The 25,323-nt window shown below is 36.2% G+C and overlaps 1 protein-coding gene across 1 annotated transcript in view; it reads left to right on the top strand.

Annotated features, from left to right (window-relative positions):
- LOC114035441 (A-kinase anchor protein 13-like) overlaps nt 1-25,323 on the top strand; it is a 175,618-nt gene that overhangs the window by 104,661 nt on the left and 45,634 nt on the right. Inside the window, exon 4 of the mRNA XM_027851556.1 lies at nt 17,320-17,616. Within this exon, the coding sequence (XP_027707357.1) occupies nt 17,320-17,616 (297 nt within the window). The remainder of the gene's footprint in view (nt 1-17,319; nt 17,617-25,323) is intronic.

Below are 25,323 nucleotides of genomic sequence, written 5' to 3'. Positions count from 1 at the left end.
AGGTAATGTCTCTTGAGCACCTTGATTAAAGCTGATACTCCACAGTTGATCACTCAGTCATCAGACTTTGGTGTACTTCATGTTAGGCACTGTGCTAGGTGCTATGGATAGTGAATTAAATATGAGATAATTACAATAAATTGCAGAGGCAAGGAGTATACACATAATGTAAATAAATGCCACAGAGACACACACAGAGATTGAGACATATCAAGCCTGTGTGTGTATGTGTGTGTGGGAAATAGGTCCTTGGTTTATTGCATTTGGAAGACACTTTCAGGACTCCCCTTCATCTGAATGTAATTTGCCATGTGGTAATCCTTGTTTTATTTTCCTCATAGGGCCTTTGTGAGTAAAATACGTTCTAAATCTTAAAGCTCTGTGGAAATGTAAGCTGCTTTTATTATCCAAGCTACCATTTAAATCATATTATCTGTTGTCTCTAAGCTGGTATTTTGCTTTGGAAAGCCACACTGGCTTGGAAAGAGTACTGGCTCTGAGATCAGGGCTTGGGTTCAAATCCTTTATCTAACTATACCTGTGGACAAGTTCTTTAACTTCCATGGGCCTTAATTTTTTTCATCTGTAACATATAAGCTTGGAATAGATGACTTCTGAGGTCCTTTCTACATTTATCGATCATTCAGCAAGTTTTTATTAAGCTTTTGCTACATGCCAGGCCCTTTGCAAAGTGCTGGGTATAAAAAGAAAGGCAAAAATGCATTTCTTGCCTTCAAGGAGTTTCATAGTCCAATGGGGAAGAAAACCTGCAAATCACTGTACGTACAAGATATAATATGATTCTCATTCAACATTTAGTTATTAATACTAATATTAGATACCATCATTATGTATGATATATATGTTATATAGAATGAGGAGGCCATACTTAACCCCCCTGATGTTTCTTCCATTTGGGAGATGGGGTCCGGTTAAGTTGTTCACAACTGAGTTTTGAGTCACATAGTAGACTAGGCAGGCATAGGTTGTGTTAAGTGGGTGATCACACAAGATTATCCATTTACAATTACCTTTCCAAAATTTATGTATATCCCTTTTCCTCTGATAATTTCCTGTATTAATTTTATCTGCTTCTGTCCAGGAATGACAACGGTAGCTTGAGGAGCACATCACAGTGAGCATTCTTCCCAGGCCAATTATTTCCTGTATGTATAGTTTCAGTGATCTCTTCAGCTCCAAAGTAGTCAGTTATAATCCCATAATAGGTATGTATGACATGTTCCATTAGGGTATAAAAACCAGAGAATTTGATTTTATTTTTTAAGTTAAACATTTATCGAATGTTCACTCATAAAATATGTAATTATTAATCAGAATAAAGAAACCACAACTTAACTAAATATTTTCCCCCAAAACTAACAACTAAAAGTTTCTGAAATAAAAACAAAATACAGAATTTTCTTTTTGAGATGGTAGGGAATACCTGGGTGAATCTAGCACACACTGCCCTTTACACATGCCTTTGATCTCTATGCAGATGCATAATGCCCAGATGTTCTCATAGATAGCCCTCTTATGTGTTTCTTGAACTTTAGATACTTTTGCTCATCTCTGCCTGGATAGCCTATAGATATGAAACTTGTGTCCAAAATAGAACTCATTATCTTGCTCTCCAAACATACATGACTTCTTAATTTCCATGTTTCTGTTGAGGTTACCTGCATTCTTCCAGTCTCTTGGGTTTTCAACCTTGGGTAATCTTCAACTTTCTTCTTAAAGTGTCCCACTGATCAATGCAATGGATCATTGATGATTCCAGAGGGTCAGTGATGAAGAATGCTATTTACCTTCTGGCAGAGAGATGATGGAGTACTATATAGAATTAAATACACATTTTTGGACATAGCCAGTATAGGGATTTGTTAGGCTTAACTATTTGTTACAAAGTTCCACTCTCCATCCTCCTAGCCCCCCAGGAGGGAGAAAAGATACACGCTTAATTATAGACAGAAGAAATAAAAACCCGAGCTCTTAAATCAAGATTTTGTATTCATATTTTTTTTATTTTTGCCCATCCCTTCTTTTCTGTTTCTGATGAATGAAATGGATGTTTAATTTATAAAGAAATAAAATTGACTTTTTAGTTTTTAAAATAAAACTATTCTTGTTTTCATTACCATTTAAAAGGTATAATGGGAAAACCCAACCATTTTTCTTTTACAAAATATATTTGGCTAACCTGAGGAACTGGACTGAGTGATTAAATTGGTGAACAAATTGTATAATAAATGATGACATTAGAAATAGCTTGTTCCATGTCTTATTCAAAAACATAATTTATTATAAAACACAAGCTGAAATGAGAACACAGTTGTTTTGCCCAGATGAATTCATCGTTATTATTAATTCACTGATACTGCAGGTAGAAGTAAAATACCCTGATTCCATTTCTTTTTAATTAAAATAACAAAAATATTAAGAAGTTTACAAATATAAATCCTCAAACCCAGCTGCTTCCTCCTTCCCCCCTTCAGGAATATTGATAAACCTTAGGTTTCTAAAAAATAGATTCATTATAAAAGACCTCGATGTAGCTGGTGAGCAGTGTATAGAAATATGAGCAGATTTTTGGTAAGTGGCTAGGGAATTTAGTAGTATTTAATATTAAGTGAAATAGAATCTTGGTAACCAACATTTAGTTGTTTGTTAGACAAAGCAAACATGTTTTTAGAATGAAAAATAGGACAGATTGAGAGCTCCTAAGTGCCATTTTTGTGGGGGGGAAATTTTTTTTAAGTAAACTTAAAAACTTTCTTTTCTGTGCTTCTAGTAATTAAATTCTGAATAACAGCCAAGTTTACCTGTGGGCGTTACTTGGTCTCAAATTGGTCCCAGGTTTCCTGTTTGTGTTTTTGTCTTTCTTTTTATGCCTGTTAAAATAAAAGTGCTAGAGAAATCTAATATAATAGTTCTTTCTTAGGGAGAAAACTATGGCCCTGTGATAAATGGTTTTTGTGTTTTAAATAAGTAAAAAATAATGATTGCCGGGCAGATCTTGATAAGCTAAGCTACAATAAAAGGCCATGTGTATTCTAGGTCTGTCAGTATCAGCTCTTTTTTTTTTTTTTTTTTTGCAACAGATGTGCAAGGATGACATATGAATATTACATTTGGAAAGAAGCTTTAGGCATCTAACCAGTCTTAATCAGAAAGCATTTTATTTCTACGAATTGTCTTCTCATCTATTCCTTCATAATACCTATGCTTTTGTAATGGTCATTTTTATCAGCATCTGTTTCTCTCTTCTTAAATATTTTTTAAAATAATATTAAACCTCTATAGAAAAGTGGTTTGCTTTGGGAATGGGGGTGGAAGGAAGCTGAATTATGGCCTTGAAACTGGGCAATCAACGTATTTTATGGAAAAGAAGCAAACTTTGAACTCAAGTACTTCAGTGCATATTTGGAGTCTTGGAGTTCTAAGTTTGCTTTTGCCATATAATCATTAATCTATTATTCACTGGGCTGTTTGTAGTATTTACATGGAAATGCCCATGTATTTTATCACTCTGGAAACCTGGGCAGAACATGGAGTCCTTCATGCACTAATATGAGGGCCATGCTGTGTCAATATTTTTCACGTTAGTTTGCCAACAAAAATTGGCTCTGGAGGATACCTCAAACATGCTTTTAAGCCAAAATGTGCCATAGAAATGTGAGTTGTTATAAGACTATTATTATTGCTGCCTGCCTTTTATTTATCATCTGATCTTTTCTCTTACCCCACCCTCCATTACTTTACCTCTGGAAATAAGGATTTATCCATTGGACAACTAATCAAAATACATAACAAATTATGTCTTTGTTGAATTTATATGGAAGTAACATTAAGGAAGAGGCATTACCATCTACTTTGCCAATGAACCATAAGGACCTGGGGACTTAACCATCTGTCTTGCAGTTGAAACCTTTTGTATGTTATTTCCCCATTTATAAAGTGAGCCCCTTGAACATAAGGACTATATTGCCTTTCTATCCCCAGAGTTAGCATAGGGAAGAATTCTTAGCACTATTAATAAGTGCTTTTTAAAAATTCATTCTGTTGTATAAAAATTTAAGAGTTCATGATCTGAAAATTTAGACTTTCCTATTCTCTCCTATTGTAATTTCAGAAAGAAGACTCATATCCTAGTTTTCTTTTGTGTTTTTTTTGGGAGGGGCAGGAGTCAATCAGTAATTTTGAGGGAATAAAAGATATAATTTATTTCACTTTGTTTCCATAGCCTATGTATGCAAATCTTCTGAAGATAATGTTAGTATGGAATTCTACTTGGATTAATCAAATGTGTGATCCAAGGATACTTTTTCTTTCTTTTTTTTTTTTAAGAGATGGAACAAGATTTATTTCCCACACACAAAAGAAATACTTAATGCAAAAGGCTCTTGCAAGTTCAAATTAACAGAAAGACTTAAAACAGGATGCATTAAGTTATTTTTGTTGTTGTTCAGTTGTGTCTGAGTTTGCATGACCCTATTTGGGGTTTTCTTGACAAAAATACTGGAGTGTTTTGCTATTTCCTTCTCCAGCTTATTTTATTTTTTCTTTATTTCTTTTCTTTTTTCTTTATTTCTTTTTTTGTTTTCAACATTTACTTCTACAAGATTTTGAGTTCCAAATTTTCACCCCATCTCTCCCTTTCCCCCACCCCAATATGGCATGCATTCTAAATACCCCTTCCCCTAGTCTGCCTTCCCTTCTGTCTCTCCCCCCCTTCTCTTATCCCCTTCCCCTTCAATTTTCCGGTAGGGCAGGATGGATTTCTGTACCCCATTTCCTGTATTTCTTATTTCCCAGTTGCATGTGAAAACATTTTTTAAAAACGTGTGTTTTTAAAACTTTGGGTTCCAAATTTTCTCCCTTCCTCCCTCCCCACCCACCCTCATTGATAAGGCAAGCAACTAAATACAGGTTATATATGTGCAGTTATGCAAAACACTTCCATAGTAGGCATGCTGTGAAAAACTAACTCTATTTCCCTTAATCCTATCCCACCCACCCATTTATTCTATTCTATCTTTTGACCCTGTCCCTCCTCAGAAGTATTTGCTTCTGATTACTCCCTTTCCCAATCTGCCGTCCTCTCTATCATTCCCCTACCCTCTTGTCCCCTTCCCCCCCTATTTTCCTATAGGGTAAGACAGATTTCCACACCCAATTGAGTGTGTATGTTATTCCCTCCTTAAGTCAAATCCTATGAGAATAAGATTCACTCATTCCCTCTCACCTTCCCCCATTTCCCCTCCACTGTAAAAGCCTTTTCTTTTCTGTTTCTTTTTTTGTGGGATAATTTACCTTGTTCTACCTCTCCCTTTCTCCTTCTACTAGTATATTCCTCTCTCACCCCTTAATTTTATTCTCCAGATATGACCCCTTCATTTTCAACTCACTCTGTGCCCTCTATCTATCTATATCTATATATACATACATACAATTTTTCCCCCTCCAGCAACCCTAATACTGACAAAGGTTTCATGAATTACAAATATCATCTTTCCATGCAGTAATGTAAACAGTTCAACCATAATAAGTCGCTTATGATTTTCTCTTTCCTGTTTACCTCTCCATGTTCCACTCGAGTCTTGTATTTGAAAAACAAATTTTCTATTCAACTCTGGTCTTTTCATCAAGAATGCTTGAAAGTCCTCTATTTTCACTGAATGACCATTTTTTTCCCCTGAAGGATTATACTCAGTTTTGCTGGGTAGGTGATTCTTGGTTGTAATCCTATCTCCTTTGCTCTCCGAAATATTATATTCCATGCCCTGCGGTCCCTTAATGTAGAAGCAGCTAAATCTTGTGTTACCAAGGATACTTTTTAATAGGTGCTAAAACCTAATGCAGATTGCTTTCTTTGAATTGATTTTGAATTCTCATTGTTAAAACAAGACTCAGATGGAACGTGTTCCACTTTTAGTTCTTTTATAGGAAATGAAGTAATTGATGTCTCATGTGTCCAGTGGCTTTGTTTATCTACCATAATATTTTGTCTCCATGGGTGCCTTGCTTAGTGATAAGGGGACTGTAGGAAACTCCTATTATCCTGCTAAACATGCCCAGTGACAGACATAGCCATCAGATTTTGGATAAATGCATTTATTCAACTAAATTAGGTCTTTTAGAGAAATCATCAGCAGTAACTTTTTGGATTCATCTTGCATGCAACTCTTCTTTTTCATCCAAGAAACTCTAAAATAAACAAATAAAAGCAGCAATAACTTAGTAATGCAACGGCCCATTCTAAAGAATCTTTAAGACTATTTCCCCAAAATATTAGAATTGCTGTTCCCTTTTGCTTTCAGAGACAACTTTGTCATGGATTTTAATATCCCCTTATAGTAATGACCAGATTTATTTTCACTCCTTTTTAGAAGGTTTACTATTTGCAGAGAAACTAGAACATATTCTTGCATAGGTTCAAAAGAGAGCAAAAACATTGGATATTGTTACTTTATACACCTTTTCAGTACTTAATTTTTCTTCTTTTTTTGTCCCCAACTCCTAATGGGTAGTTTGTTTTGACAGAGGTCAGTGATTTTGTATGCCTCTTTCTAGACTTCGTTTAATCTCTTTGCCTCTTATCAAGAGAATGCATGAGGGCAAAAAACTGTTTCTGCATTTCTTTGTACAATTATCTTTTCCACATTCAAGGGGTTAGAGGTACAGTGTCCCCATGATCTGGAAAATCTGCCTAAAATTTTTTGGCCCTCTGTTTGTACCAGAGAAAGTCCGAATTTTTTCTTTTCTCTTTTATGGGGTATTTACAGTATCTTATTGTAAAATTTGGGTTGATATTATATAATATATGTGTATATTTTATGCATTGCTGAGTTTCTGAACTTTTTCTGTGTTGTCTGCAGCTTCCACAAAATTCCCAAAAAATTCCTATTAAATTTCTTATGCCAACCCTCAATACATTGAAACCGCAGTGGGGAAGGTCATGATGTAGAAGAGACAACTGTATTCCTGAGTGCTTTGTATATTTCCTAGCACACAGCAGCACTTAATAAATGCTGGTTGCTTGATAGACTAATGAACCCAGACTTACTGTTTCCTGAAAACTCTTTGATTCTTTTGTCCTTTCTGGTACATCTTCAGTTTTGTTTTTTGTTTTTGTTTTGTTTTGTTTTGTTTTTTAAAGGTGAATTGTTTTCTGCCACATAGAGATGGTTGTTTCTATTCTTATGTTCTTTATATGTTACATAAACTTCATTTCTAAATTTATTAAGTATCTATTATGTCCAAGACACTAAACTGAGTGCAAGGGGTCCAAGATGAAAAAATGATACAGTCTGTGAATTTAAGAGAAAAATTTAGTTTTAATTAGGTGGGGGAGGGGCAAATTAAGCATGTATTTCCCATCTTCTCTTTCTTTGGTTTTCTTTTCTTATTCCTGTTTGGGAACTTGTCCCTTTCTTCTGTTACAGGACAGGGCTCAATTCCCACCAGGCTGTACTCCTTTGGATGTCATATCCCAGAAACCTCTTTATCCTGGAAGATCTGGAACTTGTACCTCCTTCTTGGGGTCTCTCCCTCTGATATGGATGGCTCTTTCCAGTTAGCACCTCCTCCTTCTAAGGAGAGAGCTTAGGCCAACCATCTCTTCATTTCTGACCTGGCTGCACACCTTTGGTTTGTCATTTCATTCCTCTTTAGGCTGCACTCCTGACTCAAGACTTTTTATCCCATGACATAGAAACCTCTTCATACTGGAAACTCACTTTGTCCTTGGACTTCACATATAGGAAGTACTCTCAGTCCCTCCCTCTTACTGGTGAGGTCTTTCCAAAACGTCCATTTTATGGAGGCCACCCAGGCCTACCACGTCTTCATTGTAAGCCATCCATGGGCAGGGACTGTCTTTCTTTCTGTTTGTATTTGTATTCCTAGGTCTTAGCATAGTGCCTGACAATAATAAATGCTTAATAAATGCTTGGTGAATTGATTTGCCATGTATGCACACAAATACAAGTAATAATGAGAAAAAATGAATGGGAGAGCTATATTTTTGCTGGGAAAATCAGTAAAGATCCTGAGCTGGACCTTTCAGAATGGAAAGGAGCTCAGTAGATAGAAAAATACAAGTAGTCTGTTCAAGAGATACATGATAGTACAAAAGGCCCAATTTATTTTGCTTTTTGCATTGTTCAAACTGTATAACTTAAATGAAGGCATAATTTTGTCATGTGGCACATATTTAGTTGTTATATACATATATTATATATATAAAATTAATTTAATGGAGGCTCTCTACTAATGCATATCACAGCTGTTCTGTGACTTGCCAAACCAATGGTCTTGAGGAATTGCTGTGAGGAAAGACTTCATTATCTGACAGCCAGGATCACAGTGGTACAGTCCTCAAACTTCAGGCTAAGCTAATACCATTATTTATCCATTCTCCAGTTACTAGACAGATGAATTGTTTGAAATTTTTAGATATTACATATAGAACAACTATGAATATTTTGAACAAATAGGTACCCCCTTTTCCCTTTTATTAACATTTTGCGGGGGCAGAGCCAAGATGGCGGAGTAAAAGCAGTGACTTGCTTGAGCTCTCCCCCAAACCCCTCCAAATACCTATCAAAAATGGCTCTAAACAAATTCTAATTCAGCAGACCCCACAAAAAGACAGAGTGAAACAAATTTCCAGCCCAAGATAACCTGGATGGTTGATCAGAAAGGTATATCGCCCTGGGCTGGGAGAGGAGTGCAGTTCGGTGTGGGCGCAGGCTGCAGCAAACCTAGAGCAGGCCTCAGAGGAGTGAATCACAGGCAGCTGTGGCAGTTTCCAGACTTCTCAACCCATGAACACCAAAGACAACTTAAAAGGTCAGTGGGAGAAGTCTGTTTCTGTGGTGAGAGAGAAGCGTGGGGTCCCAGCCCCATTCCTGGAGCTTGGTCCTGGGGCGGCGGCTGCCTTCTGAGCTTCCAGCCCACAGACGAAGGGGCGATCAAGTGACTGATCAGAGGGGAATTTCAGGAATCTCTCTGCTGGTCCAGGATTCTCTTGCTTTGCCGGTGCTTGGATCTGGGTCACAGTTCTGGGTGGCTGTCCTGGGGTGAGGAGGAGCGCTGGTGTGGTGGAGCTTGCAGTGGTAGTAGAGAGAAAATCCTCCTCACAGTTCCAAAACAGAAAAAAGTGCTTGTGGTCACCCACAGACCAGAGCACAGGCCGGGAAAGGAGTAAACATGTCGCCCTTGATCATACCACCTTGGAAGAATTGAAAATTTACAGGTCCCTAGAAGTATCTCTGAAAACAGCTGTACAAAACCCCTGAAGCTTGGGACAGTACATTCTCCACACTGGAAACAGATTCCTACCTTAACAAAGAGTTTATAACTCAAGTAATTGGCCAGGATCACGAGCAAGCAGCGCAAAAAGAGTCAGACTATATTATCTCACTTTGGTGACAAAGAAGATCAAAACACACAACCAGAAGAAGACAATGAAGCCAAAGCTCCAACATCCAAAGTCTCCAAGAAAAATACAAATTGATCCCAGGCCATGGAAGAGTTCAAAAAGGATTTTGAGAAGCAAGTAAGAGAAGTAGAGGAAAAACTGAGAGTGATGCTAAAAGAGACCCAAAAAAATACTGGAGAAAATAACACCTTAAAAAATAGCCTGACCCAAATGGCAAAAGTGGTCCAGAAAGGCAGTTCGATGCAAGACCGCAGGTGGTGTCAGCCAAGCAAGCATTTTTATAGGTTCTAACCGCAGCCCCTCCCTAGCCCCTACCTCTTATCCTGTTGGCTGGGCTTCAGAGAGCACAATCTAAATGAAATAACTACCCCCAACAATAGCAGTGGAAATTACAGAATCCTTACATAGTTTTCACCTGCCTCTCCCTCCTTAAAGTATCCTTTAAGTACATCCTGTTTTTGTTCATTTCAGATCCTGGGTACACATGTATTATTATTAGGAGTCTTTACCTTATTTTACTCATTTAAGTTTAAATTTTATGAGGGATCTTCACCAATCTCACTCATTTTTCTACTCACTTTAAGAACAGAAGCATGAGAAAACGGATTTAAATACATTTCTTTTAAAATTTATTTTTGTGACTTCTCTAGCAAATACTTAAAGTGGAAAAATTGCAATCATAATTACTTCAGAATTTTCCATTCTGAAGGAAGGCAGACTGCTTCATAGAAGGTTATAATTTCATATATTCTACCCTGGACCATTTCTTGACTCCTCACTTGAATCATTGCATTTTCAAATTATTGATGGTTGATTCAGTAACTAAATATCAGGGGTAAAACAACTAAATTATTGACTACTTTATATGCTCATAGAACATGTTTACTTAAAGAACTATGGCTGAATTAAATAAAGGTATCCATTTTGACAACAACAACAACAAAAAAATCAAACGTTTTTAGGATATAAAGTCCTACCTATAGAATTTCTGAATCTAAAAGGTCTGATAAGCTTTGTGACTCTTGTTGCATATTTTCATATTTCTGTCCACAATATTTGTACTGACAAATATGGCTCCATCAAGAGCGAATTAGAGAGGGGCAGCTAGGTGGGGCAGTGGATAGAGCTCCAGCCTTGGAGTCAGGAGGACCTGACTTCAAATATGGCCTCAGATACTTGACACTTACTAGCTGTGTGACCTCGGCAAGTCACTTAACCCCGATTGCCTCACCCCCCTCCCAAAAACAAAAGCAAATTAGAAAGCCTGTTTCTCCACAGCCCTGTTGAAGTTGAATATTCTTTCTTTTTTTCTTTTTTTTTCAATATTTTTACCATTCTGATAGGTAGTAAGGTAGTATCTTAATACTATTTTGAGTTTTTCTTTTAAAAACAAAAACAACACAGGTCTATAATTATACCACACCAATTACAGAATTATGGCAACATTGACTTTTGATAATTTTTAAGTTTTCCCTTGGCAGCTCGGTGGCTGAAGTGGATAGAACAATGGATCTGGAATCAGGAAGACCTGAGTTCAAATGTGGCCTCAGATACGTAATAGCTGTGTGACCCTGGGCAAATCACTTAACTCTGTTTGCTTTAGTTTCCTCGTCTGTAAAATGAACTGGAGAAGAAAATGACAAACCATCCCAGTATCTTTGTAAAGAAAAGCCCAAATAGGGACAGGAAGAGTCGGACCCAACTGAAAAATGACTGAACAACAACCAAGTTTTCCCTCAGAATGTGAGCCCATGTCTGAAAGGAAATCCTGAGTGATATTTTCCCAGATACTTGATTCTGAGTTGTTGTTGTTGTTTTAATTCTCTAACCTCACTAATCATAGATTAATAAAATAAACACTTTTCAACTCCCTCCTTTCAGAGATACATACTTTGCCTCAAATCAAACCATCATTTTAGTAAACAGCAAGCATTTAGTGAGGGCTATGGGTGTGCTAGGAAATACCAGATGGATTTTTCTGTAGAAATTTTTTTCTTTACAGCTTTCCATTTTTGATTGCAGCATTATTTCACATTGGCCTTTTGCTCTGCCTAGAATGCTTAGTATAAAGCTAGTGATCATTACTATAGTATTATCTTTTTGTAAATGCAAGAAGTAATCCCTTTTTTTCCTTAACAATAATAAGACTTTTATACAAGTTTCATTGTTTCCTATCTTAGGACTTAGATGAGTTAGCATTCAGTTATAAGACTGTTCAAGTGTGGGAAGGGGAGACTGATTCAAAAGAATAAGGACTATTTAGATCACATGGGATATAGATATTTTGGTTAACATCTCTTCTAAGGAATTATGAGTAATTATGCCTACAAGATTTGACAGCAAAATACATTGTATGTTTCATTTGAATAACACATTGGTACTGTTTTGATCCCATGGTACTTTTAGTATCTCTTCTTACCAGTGGGATAGTGATATTTATTGGAGTTAAATTTTTTCTTGTCTCTAAAATGAATTTTATTCATATCTATACCCCAAAATATTGAGTTTGTAAAAATTATTTTTGTAAATGAGACAATATTGTTAAAAAATGAGACATAGTTAGTAATTGCTATGCATCAGTTCTAAATTTTTTTAAGTTTTATTTATCGATTTTTAAAAGCATTTATTGTCATTTTCCAAAACCCTTCTCTTGGAATAAAGAAGGGGCAGTTAAATTAAAACAGATTGACCATATATGATATCATGTTTTATTCCATCCCTATAGTTTACTTCCTCTCTCTTTTGAAAGGAGTTCTATTTCACTGTCAGTACTTTACAGTCAAGATGGATCAGTTCATTGATCTGAATTCTCATGACTTTTAGCATTGTTTTCCTTTAATGTGACCATTGCATTGTTGTTCAGTTGTCTTTCAGTCATGTCCAACTGTTCGTGACCCAATTTGGAGTTTTGCTTGGCAAATATACTGGAGTGGTTTGCCATTTCCTTCTCCAGCTCATTTTATAGATGAGGAAACTGAGGCAAACAGGATTAAGTGACTTGCCCAGGGTTACACAGCTAGTATCTGAGGCTGAATTTGAACTTGTCTTCCTGACTCCAGGCCCAGCACTGTATCCACTGTACCACATAGCTACCCTCTATATATGTAGTGTTCTTTTGATTCTTCTTATTTCCTTCTTCATCAGTTTGTACAAGTCTTCCTGCAAGTCTGAACTCTACATATTTATGTTTCCTATGGAGTATTAATACTCATTCATATTCATTTGCTATAGTTTGTTCAGATTTTCCCAAGTCAGGTAGGTATCAATACCTCTTTGTTATCATTTTTTTTTCCAAGCTCTCAAAATGCAGTAAATATTTTGGCATATATATAGAACCTTTATCTGTGCTTTTTACTCTTTGGGCTATATATGTGCTGGTAGTCATATCACTGGGTCAGAAGATATGATCTGTTTAGTAAGTGATTTTTCATTGTGAAAAATGCCGTTTGCTTTTTTTAAAAAGTAAAATTGAGATTCCATTGATCAGTATTCTGCTTGTTTTAAGAATTTTTGGGCAATTTGTATTATTTCTGGAAATGTGGCACTTAGACTTTTTAATTCGTCTTTTAATTATTTTTAATTCATCTCCGGGTTTTCCTCCTACCTGTCTGATCATTCATTCTCAGTCTTCTTTACTGAATCCTTCCCCAGATCATGCTCTCTAACCTTAAGTGTTTCTCAGGGTTCTGTCCTGGGTTTTCTTCCCTTCTCCCTTTATACTACTTTACTCGGTGATCTCATTAGCTCCCATGAATTTAATTACCAAATATATACTGGTGCTCTCCTGCCCCAGTCTCTGCTGACCTCTAGTCTTGCATTTCCAACTGCCTTTCGGATATCTCAAACTGAATGTCCAACAGACATCTTAAGCTCAATATGTCCAAAATAGAACTCGTTATCTTTTCCTCCAAACCTTCCCCAACTCCTTATTTCCCTGTTACTGTAGAGGACAACACCATCCTCCTAGTCCCTCAGGTTCACCACCTGGGAGTCATCCTATATTCTCACTATTTCTCACCTCTCTGATCCAAACTGTTGCCAAGGCCTGCTAATATCACCCTTGCAACATCTCTTGAGTATATCTCCTCTCCTGTGACACTGCTACTACTCTGGTGCAGGCCCTTATCTCCTCATGCCTGACTGCTGTAGATCCTGGTGGGTCTGCCAGCCTCAGGTCTCTTCCCACTCAAGTCCATTTTCTATTCAATCACTAAAAGAGATTTTCCTAAAACATAAGTCTGATCCTATACATGCACATGCGCATGCAACCCCCTCCCCATACACACACACACTCACTCATTAAACTCCATTGGCTTCCGATTGCTTCCAGGAGCAAATACAAAACTCTCTGGCATTCAAAGCCCTTCATAACCTAACCCCCTCCTACCTTTCCACTCTTCTTGTACTTTACTCCTGGATATGTATTCTTGGATCCAATGACAATGGCTTTCTGGTTATTCCACAAACAAGACACTTCAGCTGTCAGCTCCAGGCATTTTCTCTATTTCCCATGCATGGAATGCTATCCCTCTTACACTCTGATTGATGACCTCTGGTTTCCTTTAAGTTCCAACTAAAATTCTACCTTCTATAAGAAGGCCCTCTTAATTCCATTGGTTCCCGCTTTTAATGATTTTCTATTTCTTTTATATATTGCTTTGTGTAGATTTGTTTGCATTGTCTCCCACAATAGATTATAAATTCCTTGAGGGCAGGGACTGTCTTTTGCCTCTTTCTGTATCCCCAGCACTTAGCATAGTGCCTAGCACATGATAGTCTTCATTGAATTGAATTGAATTGAATTTTTAAAAAATTTCTTTGAGAGATCTGATATCTGACCAGATTTCAAACTTAGTATCTTCATTTTTCTTTTAAAATATTCTGAAGTTTCTTGGTTTTGTTTGATAATCTCTGGGGAATTGTCATGTTGTTGCCTTTTAAAAAAAATATTGCCGATTTTTCCTTATGTCTTCATCAGTCTCTTAGTTGGTTTATTTTTTTTGAGAACTGAGTTTATACTCAGTCAATTTTCTATTAGCTTTTTTGTGTTCATGTAATTCTTGCCTTTTACTTTAGGTAGTTTGTTTGGGGTTTCTTCACTGTTTGATCTTTTCCCCTTTTACTGCTACAGTGTATGTGTTTTCTCCTGACCAGATATCCTTGAGGCCAAGCAGTTTTCTTGGTAAACTATGCCAGAAGAGGATTGACCACTGCTGTCTGTGTTCCTCGTCTCTTTGCCCCAGGGTGTACAGGCCCCACTCCTTGTCTTCCCTCACAGTTACACCCACCTTTCTCTTTCTGGCAAGTGATTGGATGAGATGGATTTTTTTTTTTATTTTGGTGGGGGTGAGGATGCTGGAAACAGATGCTTCTTCATCATTGTATTGCCCTTCATGCACTCTTAAACTCAATAGGTTATCATTCTGTCATTACATTTGTCAGTATTGCTAACATTCTGCCATAAGTTCGAACTTGGGATGGAAAGTAAGGAGAGAAGAATTAATAGAAGCTCTACTTCCTCTGCATATTATGAAGTCCATGATAAATTATTTTTAACTGAGGTCATTTGTTGCCATTGCTTATAGAAAATAACTAAGGCACCGCTCCTGAAGTGATTCTTCTCAAATTGCTTATATTATTATTATTTATAATGGATCTTGCTGTCCTTTGAGTTCACTCCTTCTGCATCGCTTTAAACCTGAATTATGTACTCAAGGTGTGACTGTACTCCATACTTTCTTCAGATGATGAATAGTTTTAAACTGTTAAATTGAGAAGTGTGAAAGTGCAAAATCAAGTTACTTTTTACTCTTGTCAGAGGACTGACTATAAAGTAATGATAATTGGTTTTCATGTTTTGCTTCTGGAAATTAATTCCATTACTTTATAGATTTACTTATCGCTCTCAGCAAGGGGTTCGTTTTCTAGTAAGCATAGCTTAGCAGCAATTCTCTGCTATTTTTATAGCTCTCACAATGCATAATTATTGCTCAATAAACTCAACAATATTCTAGATGTGTTCCTCTGCCATTAGAATCAAAGGGTCATGGAAACCACTGCAAAAAACTCAGGTGGGAAAAAAAAACAACTCTTTCCTTCATTTGCACTTGTGTTTGCACTGAAACACATAGTATTTTAATTTATTTGTTTATATTTCATTATAATGTAAGATTTATTTTGTATCATTAGAATCTCCTGGTCTGGACCAGCCTTTCTATAACATGGGTCATCTGTCTTATGACCCACACAAAAGGATAGGTCTCCCTCTTTGCGGGATGGATAGTCCTTATCAAATGCATGAGAGACTTTAGAGCTAAGAGTAGATTTAGCGTGAAGGGTCTTAGTCTTGATTTTTCTGACCTTTTTATAGTCTCATCATTTTTAGAAAGAAGTTATTTTATGAAGGAATAACTAATGGTGGCAGTGAAAGAGCTTGTGGTAAATTGAGATCAGTTATTGGAAATTTTATAATTGTCTCTTGACAGAGAGATTTTAGAATTCTCTCCTGAAACTGGGAGCACTGTACCTTGATTCTGAGGTTGAAAGTCTAGAAGCACATTCACATTGCATAAGACATCTATTGCAATTAAGACCTGATATGGAAGATGCTGGTGACTTTTCTGTCAGCTTAACTGATTATCCTGAATGTTGACATCACAGAGTTTTGAACTATACTTTGTCATATGATCCCATCATTTGTTCTATAAAATTAATTATTTCCTAGGGTCCATATATTTAAGTAGGTAAGAATAAAGAGAAATTCTATTTGAAACAGATTATTTATAAACAAGGCCTTTCATTTTGGTGCCCTTACTTGAGGCCGATGATGATAATAATAATAATTTACTCAGTGCCATTAATGATGATGATGACAACAGTAATAGTAACATGTTTGAATGTTACTGTGTACTTTTTTATCGCTTTCTACAACCTTATCTAATGAGAGGCAGTATTGTCTGGTAGATAGAGTATTGGACTTAGAATCAAGAAAACTCCAAGGCCTCAAATCCTGTGTTAGATACTGAGTAGCTGTGTAACCATGGGTGAGTCATTTAAGCTATCTCAGCATCAATATCTGTAAAATGATATATGATTATAATGACATCTACCTCCCAGAGTTGCTGTGAGGGTCAAATGTGATAATGCATTTAAAGTACTTTGCAAACCTTAAAATTGGTTATAAATGCTAGGTGCTATTATTATTATGTACCTCTAATCACATTTCTTTTTTGATACAGCTGAGATAGAATTGGTCCTAGGACAAGATACTGTTGTGTTATTTTAATTATTCAATGTAATTTGAACTATTACATAGATGGATAAATTAACTGCTTTATGTAGTGGAATAAACATTACAATGCAAGCTCATATTATAGGCTCATTGAAAACATACTCATAACAAGCATGGTAGCAGATAGGTTGATAGGGATGTACCTCATTCTTTTTCTATGTGATTTTGATATTTTCCCATTGATAGCTCCCTTTCGAAAGATTTTCATTTTTTGCAGCTTGGAAATTGTGAGTATTTCCTTTGGTGACATCTCTTAAAAATATTGTTCTTAAATGTTTATGGATTAGTGTTGTTATTATCATTACTGTTATTTCATTCTCATTGTTATGATTTTAATTATTCTTATTTTTCCTGTTGAAATTAGGTGATAGTAGGTAAAGTGGTCTTGAAAACTTATACAAGACTGATAAATTATTTGTCCATAGCCTTTCTGTGTTTCGTGTTGTGCCATGCTCTATTTTCTCATTTAGCTTTTATGAGAGAAAATGAATGTGATAGCATAACCTATGTGTCATATGTTAGGAGTCCTCTTGACCATAAGCCTTCTAATGCGTTTTTTTGGGGTCTGGTGTGTTTTTGGCAGGTCATGACTGCTGTGAGACAGTGAAGGTCCTGCTCTGTGCTTCCAAAGAGGGACTCCCTGTTTTTGTGGTGGCTGAGGAAGATTTTCGCTTCATTCAGGATGAAGTATATGATGCAGCCCAGTTTCTGGCAACCAGTGCTGGCAACCAACAGGCTCTGAACTTCACCAGGTTTCTGGATCGATCAGGACCACCCTCTGGAGATGTGAATAGTCTAGATGAGAAGGTGGCATTGGCATTCCGACACCTCAAACTGCCAGAAGAGTGGAACGTGCTGGGAACAGACCCAACTTTGAATGGTGAGGGCTAATAGGATCAAGGAGGGCATGTGGACATGTCTGGAAGTCTACCTGAAAACTTGCCTTTTATGGTTGTGCTGTTTTTACATTTGGGATAATTTGTCTAATAACCTACCTGTCTACGGTGTTACCTTAATATCTTGATTAATTTTTTATTAATGTTAACAATCAACTAAACTTGCTTAATAGTTGTTTGCATTTAAATTAATTTCAATGCATAATAATTTTCTAGTTATTCTCTTAAGTCTTCAGGATTTTTTATTTTTCCATTTTTATCTACTTTTCCTCTGAGAGTGAACGTTGTTAGTTTGTACTTCATTCTTCAGGTTTGGCTTTTAAATTTTTAAAAAAAAATTTATCTTTGCATTTTTTAAGGTTGCCTTTTTCAAATTTATTTGTATACTACCTATGTATTGGCCTTTATTGCAAGAAAGTATTCCATTACATTACTTAGCACGGTTTATTTAACCATTCCTTTCTTGTTAGGCATTTAGAGTGTATGAGAGAGAAATGTTTAATCAGCCTGGAAGAATAGGCTGGGGCCAGATTGTGAAGAGCTTTAAATGCAAAATGGAAGGGTTTAGATTTTTATCATAGAGACATTAGGGAGGATCTCTTGGTTTAGAAAGTGCTTTGCCCACAGCAACCTTGAAAGGTATATAGTATAAATATTATCACCCCCATTTTAGAGATGAGGAAACTGAGACAGAGAGATATTAAGTAATTTATCTAGGACCAGAATTCAGTCTGAGGACTTTCACAGATAGATGGATGGATGGATAGGTAGACTGATACAGACATGCTGAGCTTGGGAATCCTAGTTGGAATGTAGAGGTAAAAGATTTTTGAATAACAAGTGACCATTAGTTACTGAACTGAAGCTCAATAAGGAGGTCAGGGCTGAAGATAGGAAGATTTTAGAATCATCTACATAGAAGAGAAACTTGAAGGCATGAAAGATAAAATTTACAAGAGACATAACATAAAGTGACAAAAGCAAAGGGCCAAGCATTGTATACCCCTTCTTAATAGTGGGAGGCTAAAGTCGAGCTATCAAGGAAGAGAGAAGGACCTTGCAGATAGGTAGGAGAGAAGATAGTATCATAAAAGGAAAAGAAAAGGAATGCTTCCAAAAGAAGGGGGTAGTTTGATATTCTACAAAAAGTTCAAGTAGGGTGAGGATTAAAAGAAGGCTGTTAGATTTGACATTGGCATTTCAAAGAAGGTCATTAGTAACTTTTTGCATGATGGATCAACAAATAATTTACCTGTTAAAATTATTAATCATTGTTTTGTTTGTAAATGTCTCTGTATTGGAATAAAATTTGCATTATTAGTGAATTTACATATTTGTACATATTCAGGGTTTCTGTATGTTGCAGTGACTAGAGTAATTGCTCAATAGAGCTGCAGTCCAGTATAGTGGATACAACCCTGGACTAGAAGGCAAGTGTCTTAGGCTAATCTTGGCTTTGCTGCTGACTTGTTGTGGTTCCATCATCCTAAGTAGATCATTTCACCCCACTGGGCCTGTTTCTCATGTGTTGAATAAAGGGGTTGAACTAGATGAGATGAGTTCAAAAATTCTTTCATAGTGGGTATATAATCATACCTTCTATTTCGTTATAAAGAAGGAGAAAAAAACTGGGCATGATGTTCCATACATGTACCCTGTATTTTCAGAGTTCAAAGAACTCTGAAATTTGGCTTTGTACTGGGGAAGTCCAACCAATAAGAGTGGGAATTTCTTAAGAATGAAATTTTGAAAATGACAAATTGAAACAACACTGTAGAAAGAGAAAAAGAACTGTCTAAAGAGATAAATGTAGATCCACAGGGAACTCATTGCCTAAGTTTGATTTCAAAGGACATACTGTAATAGAGGGTGGAAACAAAGGCACATACTGGAAAGAGAAAAAGGAAAAGAAAAGTTGGATAACCTTTCAAGAATAGTGTCAAGTACACTAGTGTTCAGAATATATTGAGACTGCCCATGAATATCAAGGACCACAAAATGTACGTTAAAAAAAAATCTATATTAGGGATAAAAGCAAGATCAAAGAATGGTTAGGTATGAATGAGATGATGAAAACATATAGCAAAAAGCAAAACTATTCAGTTCTTTGGTTACTTCTTTTCTGTCTGGCAAGTAGAATGATTTTTTCAGTGAGGAAGAAATAACAGTAATTAATAAGAACATGAAACTCGAGATAAAAGAGAAAATGGTAAAAGAGCAATGAACTGTCTTCAATGAGTTGAAGCCATCAGGTCAGAAAGAACTACATCCCAGGTTACTGAAAAAAGCTAAAGTGAATGCTGAGCCACTGTCAGTGATCCTGAAAAGAGTATGGATAAAGAGAGAGGTGTCATAGGACTAGAAAAAGTCAAATGTCTCAATTCCTCTTCTCTCCCCAAAAGGGGAATAGATTCTGCAAATTTAGAAGGTTGTTATAGATTCCTGGCTCAATTCTATAATGCATGAATAAAATGATGACTTAACAAGTAACTTAAAAAGAGGCAGTGATCTCGATGTAGCCATGTTGGCCCTTACTGACATCTTAGCAATTATGCTAACCTAATAACCTCTTTTCATTTTTTAACAGGATTCCTAAATTGACTGTTCAGGGAAACGCTGCAGATACGGATTGCATATTTTAGCAAACTATTTGATGAATGAATGCACATAGGCTCTTATGAATAAGATGGAGAAATGTGGGCTAGATAGATGATGGTGTAGTTGGTTATATTTGTGACAAGTTGATTGACTGGATTCTGGGGTTAATGTTGAGTAGTAGAGTGGCCCATGGATTTTTACTTGGCCCTAAGTGGTTTTGTGTTTTTAGCACGGATTTATATAAGGGTATAGATGGATGCATGTTAGATTTGTTAGCTGACGTGAAACTAGGATAGAGAGCCAGCATGGCGGATGACATAATCAAGATGTATCTCTGCCTTCACAGTGATACATTGGATTTTCCCTTACAGGATGTCACAAAGGCTGGATTACTATTTATTAGAATTGTTGTAGAGGGGATCCTTGTTCAGGTATGGGTTAGACTAGATGGTGTTATAAGTCTCTTATAACTCCGAGATTCTGTGATTCTTCTTTTTCTCAATGCTGATGTGCATAAAAATCTACTTTTATATGCATTCCAGGCCTAGCACTCTCTATCCACTGTACCATCTCGCTATCTGTAGAGATGATCTTCAAGGTCTGGTTGAGCTTTAAATTCTTTGGATCTTGTGTTCTGCTGTTAACTAGCTTTGCAATCTTAGTCACTGAATGTGGCCTGTTTTCCTCCTGTATAAAAGGAGATGGTTCTAGATTAGCCTTTGTTATAGCTGTTAAGTTTTTTATTCTACTATTTTAGTTATTAGATTTGTTAAGGTTTTTGACCCAGCTTTCTGAGTTATATGCAAGGAGAGAAAACCAGCTGATTTAGAAGTGTCTTTTGGAATGTAGTATCCCAGAAGACTTAGGAATTGTCTCCCTTATGAAGTTACAGGGTTTTTGTTTTAGAATTACTTCATTTAGACAATATGAGAGCAAAATGAAAAACTTTGAGACCCTCAAAAGGGTAGTTATATACATTTTTAAAAAATGTATTTCCCTGAGGCAACCCCTATTTTATTTTTGAAATTTTGTAATTTTAAAATGCTACCAATTCAGCAGTGAAATTGGAGCCAATCCAAATGTGATTCATTCCATATTGGGGAAATTAGGAGTACAGCTAGTTCATGTTTGGACTGGGTAACTTCTCCAAGATGCAGATAAAATGGATTTATTCCACTTTTTGACCTTAATTATCTTTCATTCTTTTCCTCCCTCATTACACTGATGGAACTCATTTAATTTGAGATGACTCTTTCTTTTCCCCATCCTTACTTTTTCCTGTCTCTCACCCCTTCATCTCATCCTTTCTATTTTTTTTTTCTTTCTCAGATGAAGAGTGTATCTGTCTGATTCTAGGACCTCATGAGTATTAATCTTCAGTGTTCTTTGTCCTATTTTTGCTTTTCTTTATTTATTTAGTTTTGTTTGAGACCAGAACTTTCTTTGTCGAGCTTTCCTTTATCTACAAGCCAAAAGGTCCTCTTTCTCTATATTTCAGTCCCTAATCCACTTAAGAGTATTTACTACCTGCCTCTAAGAATGACCTTTTTATTCTTGAAATATAAGGTCTTAAACTTTTAAAAGACTGGCAGGTACTCTATTATAAGGTTGTTTGACATAGAATTTTGAACTTGAAATGCCTTTTTGGAACAGCTAGTACACTACCTGATTTTTGGTTCTAGACTAGAACTTACATACCTGATTTATTGTCACAATAGTAAGGCAGTTGTTTCTGATTAAGAAAATAAATTAATTTTTCTAAAGAACTGTTGAAGCTATTCAAGTACCTTTATATCTGGTTGTTACTTTTGATGAAACAGATGATTTCATATAGAATTTGGCTTAAAAATATACACTTTTGGTAAGGGTAAGAAGTGAAATTCCTTTCTAACTTCCCGTATGCAGAATCACTTTATTTAAAACGGCATTTATTATGCACCTACTATATATAAAGCTCAGTAGTAGGAGTAGTAGACACTATCCACCTTTTCAGCTAATTCTAAAAGAGAAATAAGTAGAATGGTCCTGATTTTAAAATCTCTTTAACACTTCACCATCCAGCATTGGTGGCCAATGGGTTTCAGGTTAGCTAGGTTCCTAAAAACCTTGGGACAGTTTTGGTATGTGCGTAGGTATGTGCAGCACTAGGTGATGAACTTGAATTTTTGCATGAATTCATGTACTCCAGCCTTGTAGAGATCAACTTAATGTATCTTTTATATAGGAACAATACATAGCTCTTAACATTCACTTGTGATGTCAAATGTGACTACAAAAATGCATATATGTAGTATATGACAGTGACATACATTTCAGAGAAGGAATTTTACATTTAATTATGTGTTAGCATAAGGCAATCTGTGATCACTTATGTCAGTCATCTGAAATTTATCTCTAACCTTGGGGTATGTAAATTTCCCCCCCATTCTTTCATCAGCTTGAAAAGAAATATACATTGTAATTCATAAACTTGTTTCCCATTGTACCACAAAGAAATTTCCATTACTTTCTATAAAAAGAATGGTGCTGATAGCTAAAATTTATACAGTACTTGAAGATTTACAAAGTGCTTTACATTCAATACTTAGAGTAGCCCTCTGAGGAAGTGATATTATAATCTCCATTTTAATAATAATAGTTAACATATATGCCATTTTATATATGTGTGTATATATGTATAATATATGTGTATATATATATATATATAAACCATTTTATTTTATATATATGTGTGTATATATATATGTGCCAGGCAGTTTGCTAAGTGCTTTACACATATTATCTCATTTGATCCTCACAACAACCCTGGAAGGTAGGTACTATTATTATCATCCCCATTTTACAGTTGGGGAAACTGAGGAAAACAAGTTACTTGACTTGCCCAGGGAAACACAGCTGGTAAGTGTCTGAGACTGGATTTGAATGCGAGACTTCCTGACTCCAAGCTATGTACACTGCACAAGTGGAAACTGAGGTTGAGAGAGGTTGTGACTTGCCCAAAGTCACACAGCTAGTAATAGAGGCAAGATTTGAATTCAGCTTTTCATGACTCCAGATCATTTAACCTCTCTTGGCCTCAGTTTCCTCATTTGTAATTGAGGGGGTTGGATTATATGACTTCTGAGGTTTCTTCTTGTAATGGATGATCCCAAGATCCTAGCATACAACCAGTGAACTTTTTAGAACCTTATTTTCTTGATTTGTAAAACAGAAGAAACAGAACTCTGAGAACATCTCAGGATTGATATAAGGATTAAATATAAAATATATATGAAAGTGCTTTAAAACTGAAACATAGTAAAGGTAATAATAAAGTTGTGCATTATGTTTTACCATTTTCGTATCTTAATCTGTTGTGAATTTGCTTTTATGGTGAAAAGGGTTGAATATCTGTTTTGCCTAATGTGACAGTTGACAGTCCCATCTTTCCTGATATATCAGGGAAGTACAGCAGAGTGGTTGTTCCAGATTGAAAGTTTCCTGTTTCACAGACATCACTGATCCCAGCAATTCTGTAGAGAGACAGGAGTTATGTGAATGTTGTAGATCCTGGCCTCTCCAGGGATAGAATATCCTGGTACGAAAGGAAAAGAACAGCTTTGGGCTTCAGTGTTGAGGAAAATGGGATTTTCCTTGGTATTGAATGTTTTTAAAAGCTGTTTCTTAAAAGAATGCTATTAAAAGCCTTACAAATCTTCCTTAATCTCTAGCTGTGTTAAAAAGGATGTTCTATAGTAGCTTGCTCTGCATTTTTAGCAAGAAATACATTAAGGATAAAAATTCAATCCAGAAATAAATGGTGGAGCAAGAAAACCTACACTGACTGCCATTCCCATGTCTCGCTGAGCTGTTCATGGTACACTTTTATTAATTCCCCTTTGTGACAATAGTGACGAGTTGAATTAGGCCGGCACTTTTCTTGGAGAAGGACCATTCAGAGCAATGGTCAGCTTGATATGGTCCTCTAGGATGCTCCCATTGAAAACTTGCTATACAGAGAGATCAGAGATTGCTCAGTCCCAGAAATGTCATGTGGGGAATGTTTCATTCTCATTTGGCCATGGTATTGTTTAATCTCAAAAGATGACCTGATCTTCAGGGGATAATGATGACCACAAAGAAAAAAGGAAAAGAGAAGACAGGATCCAGGATAAAACAGACCAAGTGAAGTGCAAAGAACAGCATGTGCTTTCTCTGTCTGTATCTTGGCTTTCAGAATTTATCTCTTGAGTCATTGCTGGTTATTTGTTTCTGGTTAATAGCATCCCAAACCTTAATCCTGGTGAGGGGGGGCAAGTTTATGTGTGTGTGTGGGGGGGGGGGTGAATTTTAAGTGAGTTTGGCAGTTTTCTGTGAAAAGTCTATTAGCCTCATCTGCTCTGGTGATCATCTTTTATCTTTATATGTCATAGCTAAAAAGGCAAAGTAGGAGTGGTAAGAACAATAACCCAAAAGGTTAAATCATTAAAAAAAGAGTAAACCCTGCCAGCTGGCTCATCCACTATTAACAAATAATTATATATTTCTCCTTGGCCTGAAATAAAGTATTCTCAACTCCAAGGCTAACTGAAAAATCATTCTAATGTTTGAACTATAAATGGCCCTTTTGCCCTCTTAGACTGAGGCTCTTATTTGAGTCATACTTGCCTGATATGCCACATCTCAAGTTATATGTGGGTATATCTCTCTCACATTTGAAATAGAATTTCTGTATCACATAGAGGTATAAGTTGATGATATAAGTGTTAATTTTTATCCTTACCTAATTAGAAATATCTCCTTATCTGATTTCTCCTCCTCAGCTGTCCCTGCATAATTCATATTGACTTTTGCCTAACATAGCTATAAGAATGTTTGTTTTTATATTTCATGGTTATTCCAGCTTCATGATGACACCTCAGCTGAATCCTGTTCATTCAAACCACGTTGGTTGCTTTAGCTATGCCAACTGAACTAAACAATTACTATGTTTATTAATATACTGTTTTCTGAGTACTTTCATAACCTCTGCAGTCTCTTTCAGCTCTGAATACTATGATTCTTTCTGTGTGTGTGTGTGTGTGTGTGTGTGTGTGTGTGTGTGTGTGTGTGTG

Source organism: Vombatus ursinus, unplaced genomic scaffold, assembly GCF_900497805.2.
Source record: "Vombatus ursinus unplaced genomic scaffold, bare-nosed wombat genome assembly UNPS02009205.1, whole genome shotgun sequence".
Lineage (NCBI taxonomy): Eukaryota > Metazoa > Chordata > Mammalia > Diprotodontia > Vombatidae > Vombatus > Vombatus ursinus.
The sequence above is the reverse complement of the archived record's forward strand: the minus strand, read 5'-3'. Positions and strand labels throughout refer to the sequence as shown.